The sequence below is a fragment of the Hippocampus zosterae genome, chromosome 10, assembly GCF_025434085.1.
Source record: "Hippocampus zosterae strain Florida chromosome 10, ASM2543408v3, whole genome shotgun sequence".
Classification (NCBI taxonomy): domain Eukaryota; kingdom Metazoa; phylum Chordata; class Actinopteri; order Syngnathiformes; family Syngnathidae; genus Hippocampus; species Hippocampus zosterae.
In genome coordinates, this window is record NC_067460.1 from 4169737 (window position 1) to 4184423 (window position 14687).

The following is a 14687-nucleotide window of genomic DNA, read 5'->3' on the forward strand; positions in this document are numbered from 1 at the left end:
CTCAATACCGCGGCCAGGCCAGCCTCAACACAGAAAGCCTAAGTCAAACTAGCTCTCACCGCGATTGTTTATACCGGGCATTACGGTAATCCGCCGCCCGCTGCCAACTACTAAATAAGAGCTGATTGACGAATACATTCATATACCGATAAATGGTTTGGATTTAAAATAATGTGATTATATAACTCCATTGGGGCCACGAAACCAGTACACCTCCAGAGAAAACGAACTGTATCAGGATTGCACCAAGAAACGTTCTGAAATTGATAGAAAGAGAAGTCAATGTTAACTTTGCATCAGTGACTGCAAATATATCTGATAAAAGTAAAAACCTTAAAAGTAATGTTTTGTTATCCCGCTGCCAGACCAGTTCTAGGGCCCAGTAGGCCACCCCAGGTATCCAACCAACGTACTAATATTAAGATCTGACTCAGCATTTTAAAACTAAAGTCCTCTGACATCTGCAATTTTTACCTTTAAAAGAATAATTAAAAATGTAATTTTCTTTGTCCCTCAACCAGTTCAAGGGCACCGTGGGCCACCCCAGGTATCCAGCCAAAATACTTTCACTGAGGTTTGATGTTGTGTTTTAAAAGCATTCTGAAATCTGCAAATCTGACCTTAACTACAGATTTGTTTTAAACATTAAAAGTCAATTTTCGTTATCCGACAACCAAACCAGTTCCAGGCCACACTCGCCCCCACTCCCCTTCGTAATTTCAGAATAAAATGCCTCTGAAGTCTACAAATTTTACCTTTAACACCTGACTAAAACATTTAAAAATCAATATTTGTTATCCTGCAATCAGACCAGTTCTACAGTTAAAGGAACAGCCCAAAAAAAAATACAATAAAAGGCTTACTGTTGCTTAATTCATATGCCACAAACAATATTAATCAGAATGCCGTATTTAGACTAGTTGGCCTGTAATTAACTTATTGTCAAGAAAATTTGGGGGTCGACATCCCCTTTAAAAACTGTGTTTCTTTTGCAGCAAGCTTCGGGTCATTGTCAATCTACATTGTGAAGTGTCGCCCCATTAATTTTGAAGCATTTGGCTAAATATGAGTGGCAAACACTTCAGATTTAACTCTACTGCTTTTGTCATCAAGCCAAATCATTGTTAAAGAGATCGAGTTCAACGAGCAGTCACATGCCAACGCCACGACAACACCACCACCATGCTTCACTGATGAGGTGGTATGATTTGGATCTTGAGCAGTTCCTTCCCTTCTCCATCCTTTTCTTTCTATCGTTCTGCTACAAGTCGATCTTTTGTCTCATCTGTCCGTCCCCAAGATGTTCTGGAACTGTAAGGGCTGTTTTATGTTTCTAAGCAAACTCGAATCTCATCTTGTTTTTGAGGCTCACTAACGGTTTGTTTACACCTTGTGACGATAAACCCTTTGTATTTCCTCTGTTGAAGTTTGTTTTCTTAATTTTTAAATTTTGACATTGATATACTCGCCTCCTGGAGTGCTCTTGATCTGCTCAATTGTAGTGACGGGGTTTTTCTTGATGAGGGAAAGGATGCGTCTGTCATCCACACTAGTTTTCCAAGGTCTTCCAGGTTTTTGGCGCTGGTGATCTCACCGGTGCGTTCTTTTTCAGAATGTTCCAAACAGTTGATTTAGCCAGACTGAATGTTTTTTGCCATCTCTCCGATGGGTTTGTTTTGATTTTTCATGTATATGTATCTTGCTCAGGGATGGCAATGGCTAGTGGTGTAAAAAAAAGCGGAAAGGGGCGTGGCCTGGACGGGGCGACCAATCAAGTAAGACATCATACACGTCCAATCGCAGGGCTGTTTACAATCGCAAGATGGAAAGACTGATCGGGAGAACTCGTGAAAACTCGACGATAAGGTACCTGAACCCCCCCCCCCCCCCCCCCGCTAAAATTTTCTCAACGGATTTAGACGATTCACAAAAATGATCAATTTAAGAAATAAAACGGCGGATTTCCGCGTATCCGCGGAAAATTGCCATCCCTGCTTGCTTTATTGACAGTGACATACCTTTGCACTTCATATTAAGAGATGATCCCACCAGATTCCAAATTAATATACCACACTTGAAATTAACTCTAAGCCTTTTGTCTTCTGTTAAGTGAAATGATGTCAGGGAATGATCCCAGCCTGACCATGGAACAGCCAAGTAGCCAATTGTCCCAATTAATTTTGGTCCCTTCTTAAGGTAGCGGCACACATAAAACGTGCAGTAATTTCTACACCGTTCAGCTGATTTGGATACAATAGCCTTCATTTCAAGCACACATTGTTTAATTTCAAATCCATTGTTGTCTTGACCAGAGCTGGAATGCTGAAAATTGAGTCAATGTCCAAATATTTTTGGGCATAAATGTAGCTACATTCTCTTGCTTTTAGGATTGTCACACTTGACAATTCCTCCACCACTAATGAAAAGCCTTGAAAACAAATGCATATATACACTTTAAACACCCTTTATTGTTTTTCCTAATCCATCTGTACAATCCAAGTGAAGATGAGCCTAGCAAAAAACTTCATCTGTACATTTAAAAACTTTGGGGCACAGTATTTTCAAATATCCCAATACTGACTTGTCTAGCTATTCATAAACAAACAAACAAACAAAAAAAGTCCCACAACTGATGGGTGAGTGAAAGGTTGAGAGGCAAGATTAAACAGAACACACCAAACAATAGCAATAAATACCTGTTATTCCCTTTGAATTCCACTCGGGTCGGCATTATAGAAAATACAGTTTCATCTTATTTACATAGAACCAAAGTAACCATTTAGGTGTTTTGGAAACTAATTTGCATTACAAGAGACGCCATCTTCAGCAGTGGTCCCCAATCACCGCCCTGTTGGCCGCACAGAAAGACACATGGGGGATATCCTTCATGTTGTAGATATTTCCCTCCCCCACCACGCCTGATTCAAATGATCGGTTCTCAGGTTCATGCAGATCTTGCTGATGAGCTGATTGATGATCATTTGAATGAGATGCGTTGGAACAAGGCTACATAAAAAAACAAGCTGGATAGTGGCCCTCAAGGATCAGAATTTGACATGTATTCCGGCGACCAGCTGTGAGCATCTGACGTGGCAGAAATGTGCGTGACAACAGCCAATCAGAGTCCAACTTTTCCTTCTCTATGGAAATGGGGAGATGAAAAGTAAATGAAGCCATTATGCAAGTCAGTCCTCAAAAGCAAGCAACAACAAGCCTGTTGAATCATTTGAACAAAGAGCACCCAAGTGTTGTTGTGGAAAGAATGATACTGCATGAGGAGTTTGCACAGATTGCATATGTACCAGCTACCAAATAGCTGCGCATCCCCCATCGGGTCAAAGCTGCAATCAACAGTCATCGTTTCATCATGCACAAACAACCCACCCCTCCCAACCCGAATGATGCCGGACTCCAAAAACCCACTTTTTGGACCGGTTCTGTCGCGCGAAAAAGGTTGGGGACCACTGATCTACAGTATTTACTACATAATAGGGGCTACAGATACAAGAGGACAGGTTTCTGTAGGTTTTTTTTTTGCCAAGTTTACACGCAAACATGCCAGAAGTTCTCTGCAAGTACAGAGATTCACCACCTTGGTTTTGCAGACTCATTACATAGGCATTGTGTCTTCTATCTTCATCTTCTCATTATGTGCCTCAGAAAAAAAGGGGGAGGGTGAAGTCTCTTTTAGGTACACATTTACAGTGTGCATGGAGCCCTGTTTAAATACAAAATTTTCTGTATGAATTTACACACACAAAAATGGACTCGACATATTTCTCAAGGACCCTTGGCCAGGAGTGTGGAAACCTTTTTTTAATCCAATTAACCCACCCCTCCCACCCCCCAATCAACCAACCACAGAGAATAAATGTTTAAATCTTGCATTCAGATAATACAGGTCACAGAAAGTCATTTATAAATAGTAGTGTAGCCCATATATACTTGTATGACTTATAATCTATAACTTTATAGTTCTCGGATTTTAACAAAGCAGGCCCCCCTTATCACTTTTAAAGTAGGTAAGTAAGCCACACTGCATGAGAGTCATGTAGTTTTCCAATCTGCTACTATATTTAAATGGTGCTTTACTCAATTTCCAAAGTGATGTTAATGAACCAGACAACATCAATAAGTAGTGCATGTCTCAGACCTGTTTCCTTTAGGTCCTTTTATACATTTCTTTTGCCATCTTAAGAACCTCAATGCTCTCACGAAAAAATATTTAGAAACATTAACGAAACTCTTTTTAAAAAAAAAGAATATACTTGGTTTTGGTGGTGTTGTGACAAAATTTAGAAGTTATGGCTAAGCATTATTTCAGTCAAAAAGCCTCTGATAGTCTGCAGAGAGCCTCGAGTTCAAATCCATAGAGAACAGCTTTTTTTGTGATCATAAACAAGTCAGAATAATGTTAGTGTCGCTTGTTAGTGACAGTTGTTGCCCAGCCAGCCAGGTGACCGTTTTATGCTTTTAGTGCTCACTATCAACTCAGCCTTGCACTTTGCAACGTGAACATTACTAGCCTTACAATTATACCAGACGAATAACATTTATGCATAACACTTTGAAATTTACTGACCTACAGCTGTCACTTATTTGGTATTTACTGTTGACAAGTGTCTACACAGTCTGACATGTCTCATCACACTGCGCAATTACTGAAAGACGATGTCCAAAAGCCCAGTGCAAAAGTTCAGGTTGGGGGAGAAAAAATATATTGGTTAAATCTTTATTTAAATTACAAAAGACCCTTTTTTTTCATGTACAAGTTTTCTCTTCCTTTCATTTGGGGATTTCTGTTCCGCACGAGAACCAGGAAAAGGTTTGTCTTATTTTGAAACAGTGCTGTTCTCGAAGACTATGCCTGAAAAATATTTTAATGTCTTTTTATAGGAAAAGAACAACAGGAAAGCAAAAAAAACAAACAAAACAAAATCAAACAAAAAATCATCCAGTGATGTGTCTAACTGGTGATGACTCAGAATCCATCCACCCATACACCAAAGCCCCTCTCTGCCAGCGTGCGGTTTATTGAAATAACCTGAAAGAAGAGAAATTAGTTGGGTTAGAATTATTGCTTAGAAAGCATGTGAGGAAAATAAACACGATACATAAGTGACTGATAATAAATCATAAAACTGATTTTAGTCACACAAACTGCTCTTTGTAAAGAAATGTTAATCCAAGGTGTCATGTCTACCTTGACATTATGCCTGGAGCCTTATGGTCAAGATATCAAAGGAGTTTAAGTGTTAGTGGGGGGCCTTAAGTATTAGTGGGGGGAGGGGGGGGGGCAAAAGAAAACATTTGTTTGTATTGCCTAAACAAATTGTTTCAGTTTTTTTCTTTGTTTTTTTCTTTGAGGGGGTGGGGGGGGGGGGGGGGGGCTCCACCCTTGGGTTAACACCAGCCTTCCATCACTCAGCCTCTACATCAGGGGTGGGCAAACTTTTTTTTAAATTTTACAGAAGGGCTGAGTCAGCACGAGCTATGGTATATTAAAAAAATTATATAAACTGCATTTGTTGACAGTCCATATCAAACATCAACAGAACAAAAGCATGAAAGCACTATATTAATATACTTTTTTTAATGAGAACGGTGTTGTTGATAACATACTATAGCCAGTGCATTGCTGCAGATGGGTTGTGATCAGAACAATAGAAGTAGAGCGATACAGAGGTGGTAGATATGATCTCTTTCCCTCCGTTTTCCCCCTCCGTGCTCTGCAACTACAAATCAATGCGCCGCCTGGCGTTGAAATGTCTGTCATTACAAGTCCAAATGAAATGAATGCAATCATTCACATCGAACCTTAATTGTGTACCAACCTTCGGCGGGCCAGATTAAAAAGACCAACAGGCCGGATCCAGAGTTTGCCCACCTCTGCTCTACATGATGCACTACCCCACCTCCCGCAAAAAGCATTTTGTCATTGTTAAATTGGTTGGTTGTTTAGGCATTAAAAAATACCAAACAATAATTGGTGAATAAACAGTAATCGGAAAAGAAATATTCCTGCCAAACATTTGAATGCAAAAATAGATTTTTATCCAATTATTCAAGTGAATTATACAATAATTGATCGTAAAAATAGTCAAAGGCGGTGGCCGTACTGGAAATATACGGTAATTAGGTAACAAAACAATCATGTGATGTCTTACCTCTTCTCCCACCATGTTCCACAGATGAACCATTGGGAGGCCTGTATTGGTATCATAATTCGAGACCTATAAAACACAAGACAACCATGTTGCCCGTTAGTGACAGTCAACCAACAGTTCCGGAGAGTTGACTGACAAAAGCTTACTTGGGCAAGCAATGCAACTCCTCTTGTCATCTCTTCTAACACTGATGTGGCCTCTGATGAAAAACGGTCCTCTCCTGATACATTCGGACAACACAGACATTAGGAACTAAACTAATACCATCGGTTCTAAATACAGAATAAACTATTCCAAGACAGCCATGAAAAGTAACCTCGACCATTCCAAGATAAGCGTTTCATCTATGAAGTTTTCAGTGTCATAAGGTTTTGTGTCAACTCCGTGTACCTGGGAGGGGAGCGACGTTGTCAAGCAATACTTCAGCCCCTTGAAACGGTAATGTTACGAAATCAGACCTAAAAAGAAAAGTGCACCAAGCTGTTGAACACCGTCACAGTCAACGTAAATGTCTGTAGGCATTACGGCAACTAGAAAAGTTATTACTATAATGTTGCAGCCCCTTTACTGTACGATGTCTGGAGGAGCTGTAGGTGGGACATTAATTTACAAGCTTCCCAATACAGTCCAATAACAATACTGTACAGGAATAAAGGGTACGAGTAAAAGTTATGGATTAGAAGGTCATCACTCCATGTGCAAGCAACCCAATTCCAAATTAAGGCCTATGTCTCCATGTTTTGAAACTATGTAATACTACACTGTAAAAAGATTCTCTGTAAAATAACAGTAAATTACTAAGAGCAAGCGACACCAATAATCTACTGTTATTGTACAATGCACCTACTGTAATTTCTTTTAACAGTATAGTACTGTATTTTGGATTACAACATATTACCATACCATAGGATAAAAATCGAGGGATGCGCTAATTTTACACCTCGTATTCTGTTTAACAGTATTCTACTGTATTTTGGATGACAGTACATGACAGTTGGATAACTTTTTAGTATTTTGACAGTACACGCCTGTTAAGATATTAAATCTGCTATAACAATAATAATAATAATAGTTCTATGGCAGTTTTCTGTCTCACACTAAAAGCACCCACAATGGATATTCATGTACTCGTACATTTACATTCTGGTGTAGGGAAACAACATGACTCTCACAGTGCGGAATTCCAACAGTGGAACCTTCGATTACTCTTAAGACGCGGACGCTCCATTGTTTGACGTTTCGGGTATTTTAACTTAAATTTTGTACCTTCCTGTGGTTCTACGTCAAGCCTATCACGGATGCATCCAGCAACATGTATGCGCCACTATTCGCCTGCCTGTGCCAAATGGAAAAAAAAGTAGCAAGTTAAAGTGCACTTTCTAAAGTGCAATTTGGTAAAGCGTGATAAATATTTGGTGTTGCCATCTTTGTGTCTAGTCTTGTATTTGCCAAAACACAGGGTACACAATCCCCGTGATTAATTTTTATGCAAGGCAATTCAAATTGGCCTGGTGGTCGACTGGTTAGCGTCCATTTAAGTCCATGAAGCCTCACTGACACAATCACTTGCGAGCTCTCATAATGCGACTGAAGACACTTTATGGCTTGAGACTGGATGTGTCGCTAGCCATCTTTAGTTTCTGTGGAGGGACTGAACTGCTTTGCTGCATGGCTCAAGGTTTATTTAAGAAGCTACACCTAAAAATAAAGTGCTCTGTTGAAATGAGACCTGAAAGGATACTTCTTCCATATAGCCATACCTTATTTGCCGTAATGAGTCAATCTTGACTCTGTCATAGCCGCCATAATCAACATATCTTATTTCCACTTCATTTGATTCTTTATAGAAGGTGATGACTTGAGCTCTCCACCATGCTCCTTCCACTGCCGGAGCAGCACATATCACACCAACTAAAAGGTGAAGACAGAAAGACCATGTATTAAAATGTGCAAAAGCACATACATTGTGAGAAGCATGGCTCAGGTCAGGGCATGTCCAAACCCGGTCCTCGAGGGCCGCTACCCAATAGCATGTTTTATACGTCTCCCTACTTCAACACACCTGATTCAAGTGATCAGAATGTTTATCAGGCTTTTTGAAAGACTGCTGATGAGCTGATCATTTGAATCAGGTGTGTTGGAGTCGGAAGACAAAACATGCTAGCGGGTAGCGGCCCTCGAGGCCCGGTGCTGAACATGCCTGGCTCATGAGTAAAAGTGGTCGTCGTCCAACCCAGAAGTTGTGGATTGGATTACTGGCCCTTTTGACGATGTCAAAGTGTCCTGGAGCGAGACATACCAAACACCACTGTTGCTTCTGATGCCATGTCATCAGAACGTAAATGAGGAATCAGTGTTGAAGTGCTTTGAGTGCCTTCGAGAGAGGAAAGTGCTAGACTGTACAAGTGAAAGCAGATTTACTAGGGGTGTAAAGATGCATGTGTTTAATCGATGTATCTGCCCCACGATCTAGCTACATGGATCCTGGCCACACAGACAGATCATTTTCATAAGTTATTGATCAATTGAATCTATACAATTCATAAAATGTATACTATACAGTAAATTCCCATTTTTTTATTCAGGTTTGAATTTGTCCTAAACTTAACACATTATTACTAGTACTACGGTTGTTCTGGGTATATGTGACTGTTCTGTTGAAGGCTTGTCAGTGTGACCTGCTTCAAACCAAATCGCCCTACAAGGGACATTTCATTCAGTGTAATCGTATTTTGCTCTTGCATGTCATCTCCGGTCAGTGCCAGAGATTTATGTCAAGCACGCAACAGAGACAAAATGTCAACAAAGGTTTCCTCCACATAAACAACGTGTCTGCATAACATCAGATAGTCAAGCAGAGCGCTAATCGTTGGCACACAGCAACATTCACAGATTTTGGAATTATAAGGCGCATCACCCATTTTTGGAGAAAATTTAAGACTTAAGTGTACCTGATAGTTGTGAAAATACAGTATGGTGTTGCTAATGGCTTTTTTGGAAGAAAAAAAAACTCAGCAAATAGGTTGGAAAAGTTGCTGAATATACAGTTGCGAAAATGTCGCGAAACAGGCAACACCAAATAAGTTGCTCTCGTTTGTCCTGCCCACAATTGTGCACATCAAATAAAATTTCAAAACAAAAGTACCACAAATTTTACGTTTTATTTTGACTTAATTCAGACTGTGAGGCCGGCCAGAGACTGTGGACAAGCCACATATTTGAAAGTATGGTTACCTTCTGCTGGGGAAGGAAGGGTGGGTGTGCCTGGCTGGGAGTAGCACAAGAACATCTGCTGGTCAAGGCTTCTTAGGGCATGGTAAGTAGGATGGGTGTGCTGCTGGACAAAGACGTGTCCGGCAGATACAATATTCACCACAATCACTTCAACTGTCACACCACTGGGCAGGAGAAGCTAAATGACAAACGACAAAGTGTTAAATGCAAAATCAAACTTAGAGAGCTCAGAGAAGTGCAGACATCTGCCTAGGGCAAAAACTTGGTGGCTGCAGCCTTTGCAGCTGGCCATGGATTTAAGTTTTGCAGTTTTAACAAGAATTGAAATCTGGATCTGCAATATAGTACATTATTATTACACCAGGTGTATTCTAAGATTAAGTGTCAAGGTCAGTTGAAATACGATTATGAAAGCAGCAAATTCAACAACAGGGGCGTTCACACATAAAAAGCTGCTTACTAAAGAGAAGCGCGTTAACCCGGTGCAGCCCCACTTGCGTTCACACGGACGTTTCTGCGGCCGTGCAATATGTAATACGGAAATAAAAAATGCGCATACATAAAATGTACTTCCTTTTCCTGCTTTGTTTGTGACATATCGACCATGGTTTATACTTCTACGGACAAATCAACACTGTGGTCTATCGTAAAAGGATGAGAGAAGAGTGAAAGGAAAGATGACGGAAGTACAACAGAGCACGAAAGCAACGCATTCAATACCTGTATGTAATCAACTCTTCTCATGCGTAGCGAGTCTACCCCTGTAGAGTTCACTCGTCCCATTTTATATCGGTGCTGCCTCGCAAACTAGCATTTACTCCGGAGTCAATTTTTAAAACACCTCGTCAGCAGGGTTCAAATTTGCTCCGGTTTAAGCTATGTCCAGAAGCTACCGGTATAACGTACGTGTGAACACTCTACGGCAGGGGTGTCCAAAGTCGGTCCTCAAGGGCCGCTGTCCTGCCTGTTTTCCAGCTCTCCCAAGAGCAACACACCTGATTCAAATAATCAGGAACGTTATAATGCTGCTTCAGAGCTGGCTGATGAGCTGATCATCTGCATCAGGTGTGTTGCAGCCGATAGAGCTGGAAAACAGGCAGTACAGTGGCCCTCCAGACCCGGAGCTGGACATGCCTGCTCTATGGGGATAGCCCTGGTGCTACACCTGAGTAAAAGTTGCCGTGTGAACACTCCTACAATAGCCCCGGGCCACTGTACATTTCTCCTTCTGACAACCATAGGTACACTGTAGATTTTATGATGATAACTGTTTGACTCTGGAGGGTCATATTCAAATGTTCAATTTCCTTTTAAAATGGACAAAATTCTTCACCTCACCATGACATTCATGTCCACTGAGACTATGCAGGAGAAAATCCAATATAAGGTACTGTCTCTAGAAGGCAAAGAGTCAACCTTACCCATGACGTCATGGGGAGTGATGGCAATGTGAGGGGAGGTGGTGGAGGTGCATAAAGGTTGGTCAAATCCATGTCTTTAAATTTCTTCCCAATTAGAGACAGGGCTTTGTCAACTTGCTGTTGCATACCTGGGAAGATGTCAAACATGAGGTTCAATATCAATTTGTATCTTTTTTTTAAAGCACCTGTGAGACACATTTTTTCAAAAGTGAGCTCCCTTTTTAAAACAAGATTCTTCAGAAAATCAGAGTCCACAGAACTCACCCTCTATGTGACAAATTTGGAACTCCTGTGTGTAAGGCAGAGTTGAGATGTAAATCTTCGCACCAGAGGTCTGCTTCAGAAAACTCACATATCTTCCTTGCTTCCCAATTAATCGTCCGACAAGAAGCTGAAACAGAAAGACATTCGCATTTTAAGGAATGCTGTAAGTTGACTTCATTATTTATAAAGAGAGAGAGAGAGAGCCATTATCACATGCAAAAATCATACGTGAAATTAAAATTTGCCTCTCTCAAAAAAAAAAAAACCTTGACACAAACGCTTGCAGTTAAACTGTTATCACAAGTGACAACATGAAAAAATTCTGCATATGCGCATGTCAAGTTGCCAACTGCTACTAAATCAAAACAGAAAAATCCCTTAAAGTGTCAGCGGTTCCAAGCACAGCACACATTTGCTGTGAGTGTGCCCTTATTTTTAAAGGAATATTTGTGACAAGCTAGCAATCTCTTGAACTGATTATGCACTAATATGTGTTAAACTTGACATGAGAGAAATGCAGACGGTTAAGACTTGGAATCCTTCACCTTTGGCACTTCAATCTCCCAGATGACAAGCTCAGCGCTTGAAGAGGAAGCATGGTTACTGTGACTTTCTCTCCCGCCCATGGTGCAGCCACTGTCCACAGAGTCCATACTGTTCACATCAGAGCCTAGGCAATTACAAACAGACAATTACACTCATCAGAAGTGGTTCAGGGGGTGTGTGGGGCACCACAAAGCATTTATGCTTAGGGCATCAAAATGGCCCTGCGTGGAGGAATAAATATGCCTTATAATGTAAACATTTAAATCCTACATATGGTGTAACCATCATTATTACTAGCAAATTTGTCTGATCAAAAGATGACACTATTGATTGCTACTTTCATCCCGCTGCTGCCGGTTAGTTATTTGCGACTAAACTGATAATGTTGAGGTGAGCAGGCAGGGCAAACTCTGCTTGCATTTTCATACTTTCCACTTGATTACGTGGGTGAGACTTGTTCAAATGATTCAACGAGTTTCTCGTATGGCATTGTTACTGACGACATACCATGCACAACAGCATCTCCTCTGTGTCGCTCTGGAGATACTGGTAGGGGAGAAATGTTTGTCAAAATGACTTAATCTTCGGAAGTCATGGCTGCATATCAGCTGCGGGTTTAGCTGTGGGTTTAGTTATTTGTTACCAATACATTCTTTGACTGCTTCCATTTTTTGGTGAATGTTTACTGTCAATGTTAGAAGGGGTACTTCGATTGACTAGTCGTACACATTTCCATCTCGTCAGGTCTGTCTCTGTGTGGCTCTGGACCAAATGGGTTGTGGCTAGGTACCGGTCCACAGAATTGTGTGTGTGTGTGTGTGTTTTTTTTAAACCACTTATCCGGGGTTGGGTCACGGGGGCAACAGCTTTAGCATGGAAGCCCATACTTCCCTCTCCCCAGCTCTTCCCCGGGGATCCCAAGGCGTTCCCAGGCCAGCTGGGAAACAGGCTCTCCAGCGTGTCCATGGGTCATCCTACCAGTGGGGCATGCCAGGAACACCTCACCTGGGAGATGTCCCGGAGGCATTCTAATCAGATGCCCAAGCCACCTCATCTGGCTCCTCTCAACGTTTATTTACTTTTTTCAGTTTTTAATAAATGTGTGGTGGGGGGAGGGGGGGTTTACTGTCTTGAATTTGTAAAAAATCTATTTTTCACTTAAGGGTTCAGTGAATGTGCATATGAACTGGTTGGGTTTGGCACCTCTAACAAGGTTAAGAACCAGTGCTTTAGAGGTTGCACCGCATATTTCACTTCAATTGAAAGTGATGCAAATGCGTAACTCACCTCCAGACTGGTCGGTCTCCACTTCACACCCCTGAGGTCCGCTCCTTAGGTCCATGCCATCGAGCAGCTTAACACCACAAACCTCCACGGAGTTTTCTTCCGTCAAAGAAAAAATAATTTCCTCCATGGGTGTCTCAAGTAGTGATTGGGGCTGTGTTGCTTCTTTTTCTGACAAGTCTGTCATCTGAGCGATATCAATTTGGCTGTCAGTCAGACTATGTGGGTGATTCTCATTGCTGATGCCATCCTCAGAGTGGCAGGTGCTGCAAGCAGAGTCCTCAGTCTGTGTCACAGATTCATCGGCTTTCCATTTTTTGTTTAGTCGAGGTGTACCGTCTGCTACTTGGTGAGACAGTTTTGGTATGGCGTCCTTTTGTTTAGTGTTTATCTGCGCTGATTCATTAACCTTGAGAGTCTCCCATATGGAGGCGGTAAAAGATGCATTGGGCATCCCTTGGCCTTTGTTTTGGGTTTCATCACAGCCCGTTTTTTGGTGGTTTGACAATTCAGGATGGTGACATTGTTGCCCTCTGTCAGAAAGAGGACAGCTGGGGCCACCAAAGACCTGCTGGGTGGCTGCTGAGATGACCTCAGTTATGAGTCCAGCTGCCAGTGCTTCCAGATCTTGCTCCTCCTCATGACCGCTGTGAACCTGGAGTTCCTGTAATGCTAATGATACAGACTGGGCGTTGGAAGTCAGGACCAGAGAGTTGGGTGTGCTGGTTAGAATGTGTTGATTAAAATCTTGCAGTGAAATGGCTATATCGCGAGACTCAAACGGTGATGACACTACACTCTGCACTTTAACAGGTATGACTGCACAACCATCATCCTGTGTCGTCATCGTGCTGTGGTTCTTCGCAACTTCCCCTTCTGGCTCAGGCCGCTCCGCATCAGCAAGGCACACCGACATAGTGGTTGAGCGGGTAATTCTGGTGGACTGGCCAGGCAAGACAATCTCTTTCATATCTGAAGCAGACATTGGTTTTCTATTTAGATCGATGTCTGCCTCCGAAACACAGGAGGGTACTGAGCTTTTTTTCAGGTCTCTATGCTCTTTTAGTGACACATTGAGACTCTTGTCCTGGTCATGTGAGGACAGAGTTGAGACTGGGGGTTTATCGAGTTCCAGTTTCATCCCACATGCCTCAACAGCTTCCTCTCGATGAGTCTGTCCCATTATAGATGCTGTGTCTGTATCAGCAACATGATTTGGGGAGATATATTCCTCCTGCTCCTCCTCGTCATCTTTTCTAGTGTCCTTTGGATGTCTGTGGGTCAGGTGGTGTTCTGTGTTATTTGCAGTAGATACAGTGTCCTTCTCAACCATGCCATTGCGACCCACTGCTCGAGACAATCTCAGGGTTCCATTAGTTGGACCTCCATCTGGGTCGTCATGGCTGATGAGGCGCTCTTTCTTACGGGAAGTGTACCACCACCAGCCGATCAGTGCAAGGACTCCAGGTAGTGTGTAGGGGACAATCGAACGAAACCTTAGAGGCATCTCCTCAGGACACTAGCAGCTACACCTGAACGGGGGGAAGAAGAACAGATTTATCTCATTTGCGATGTGACATCTAATTAACAATGAGTCCACATTTTAAATGCAAGTCGCACCTAAACAATCGTAGTCTTAATCCATATGTTGAACAAGATTTAATATAATACAATGGAGTGGGAGTATGAAAGATCAACATCCAGAACAACCGCAGAAATAAGGGGTGTTCACACGGCACACATTTGCCCCGGCGCTGCACCGATGTATTTT

General features: G+C 41.9%; 1 protein-coding gene across 3 annotated transcripts in view; it reads right to left on the reverse strand.

The window, feature by feature from the left end:
- Positions 1-2448: 2448 nt before the first annotated feature.
- akap1b (A kinase (PRKA) anchor protein 1b) overlaps positions 2449-14687 on the reverse strand; it is a 34660-nt gene continuing 22421 nt past the window's right edge. Inside the window, exons 2-12 of one of the 3 annotated variants that reach the window (XR_007964471.1) lie at positions 12920-14448; positions 11632-11756; positions 11087-11213; positions 10823-10950; positions 9402-9579; positions 7928-8078; positions 6558-6625; positions 6314-6387; positions 6168-6233; positions 3590-5044; positions 2449-3138 (exon numbers count right to left, since the gene is read on the reverse strand). Coding sequence is in view for 1 of the 3 variants with exons in the window: in XM_052078887.1 (XP_051934847.1) it covers positions 4982-5044; positions 6168-6233; positions 6314-6387; positions 6558-6625; positions 7928-8078; positions 9402-9579; positions 10823-10950; positions 11087-11213; positions 11632-11756; positions 12920-14423 (2484 nt within the window). In the remaining 2 variants the exon portion in view is untranslated. Of the gene's footprint in view, positions 5045-6167; positions 6234-6313; positions 6388-6557; positions 6626-7927; positions 8079-9401; positions 9580-10822; positions 10951-11086; positions 11214-11631; positions 11757-12919; positions 14449-14687 lie in introns of those variants that run through there. The other 2 variants (XM_052078887.1, XR_007964472.1) reach the window with 2 other exon arrangements.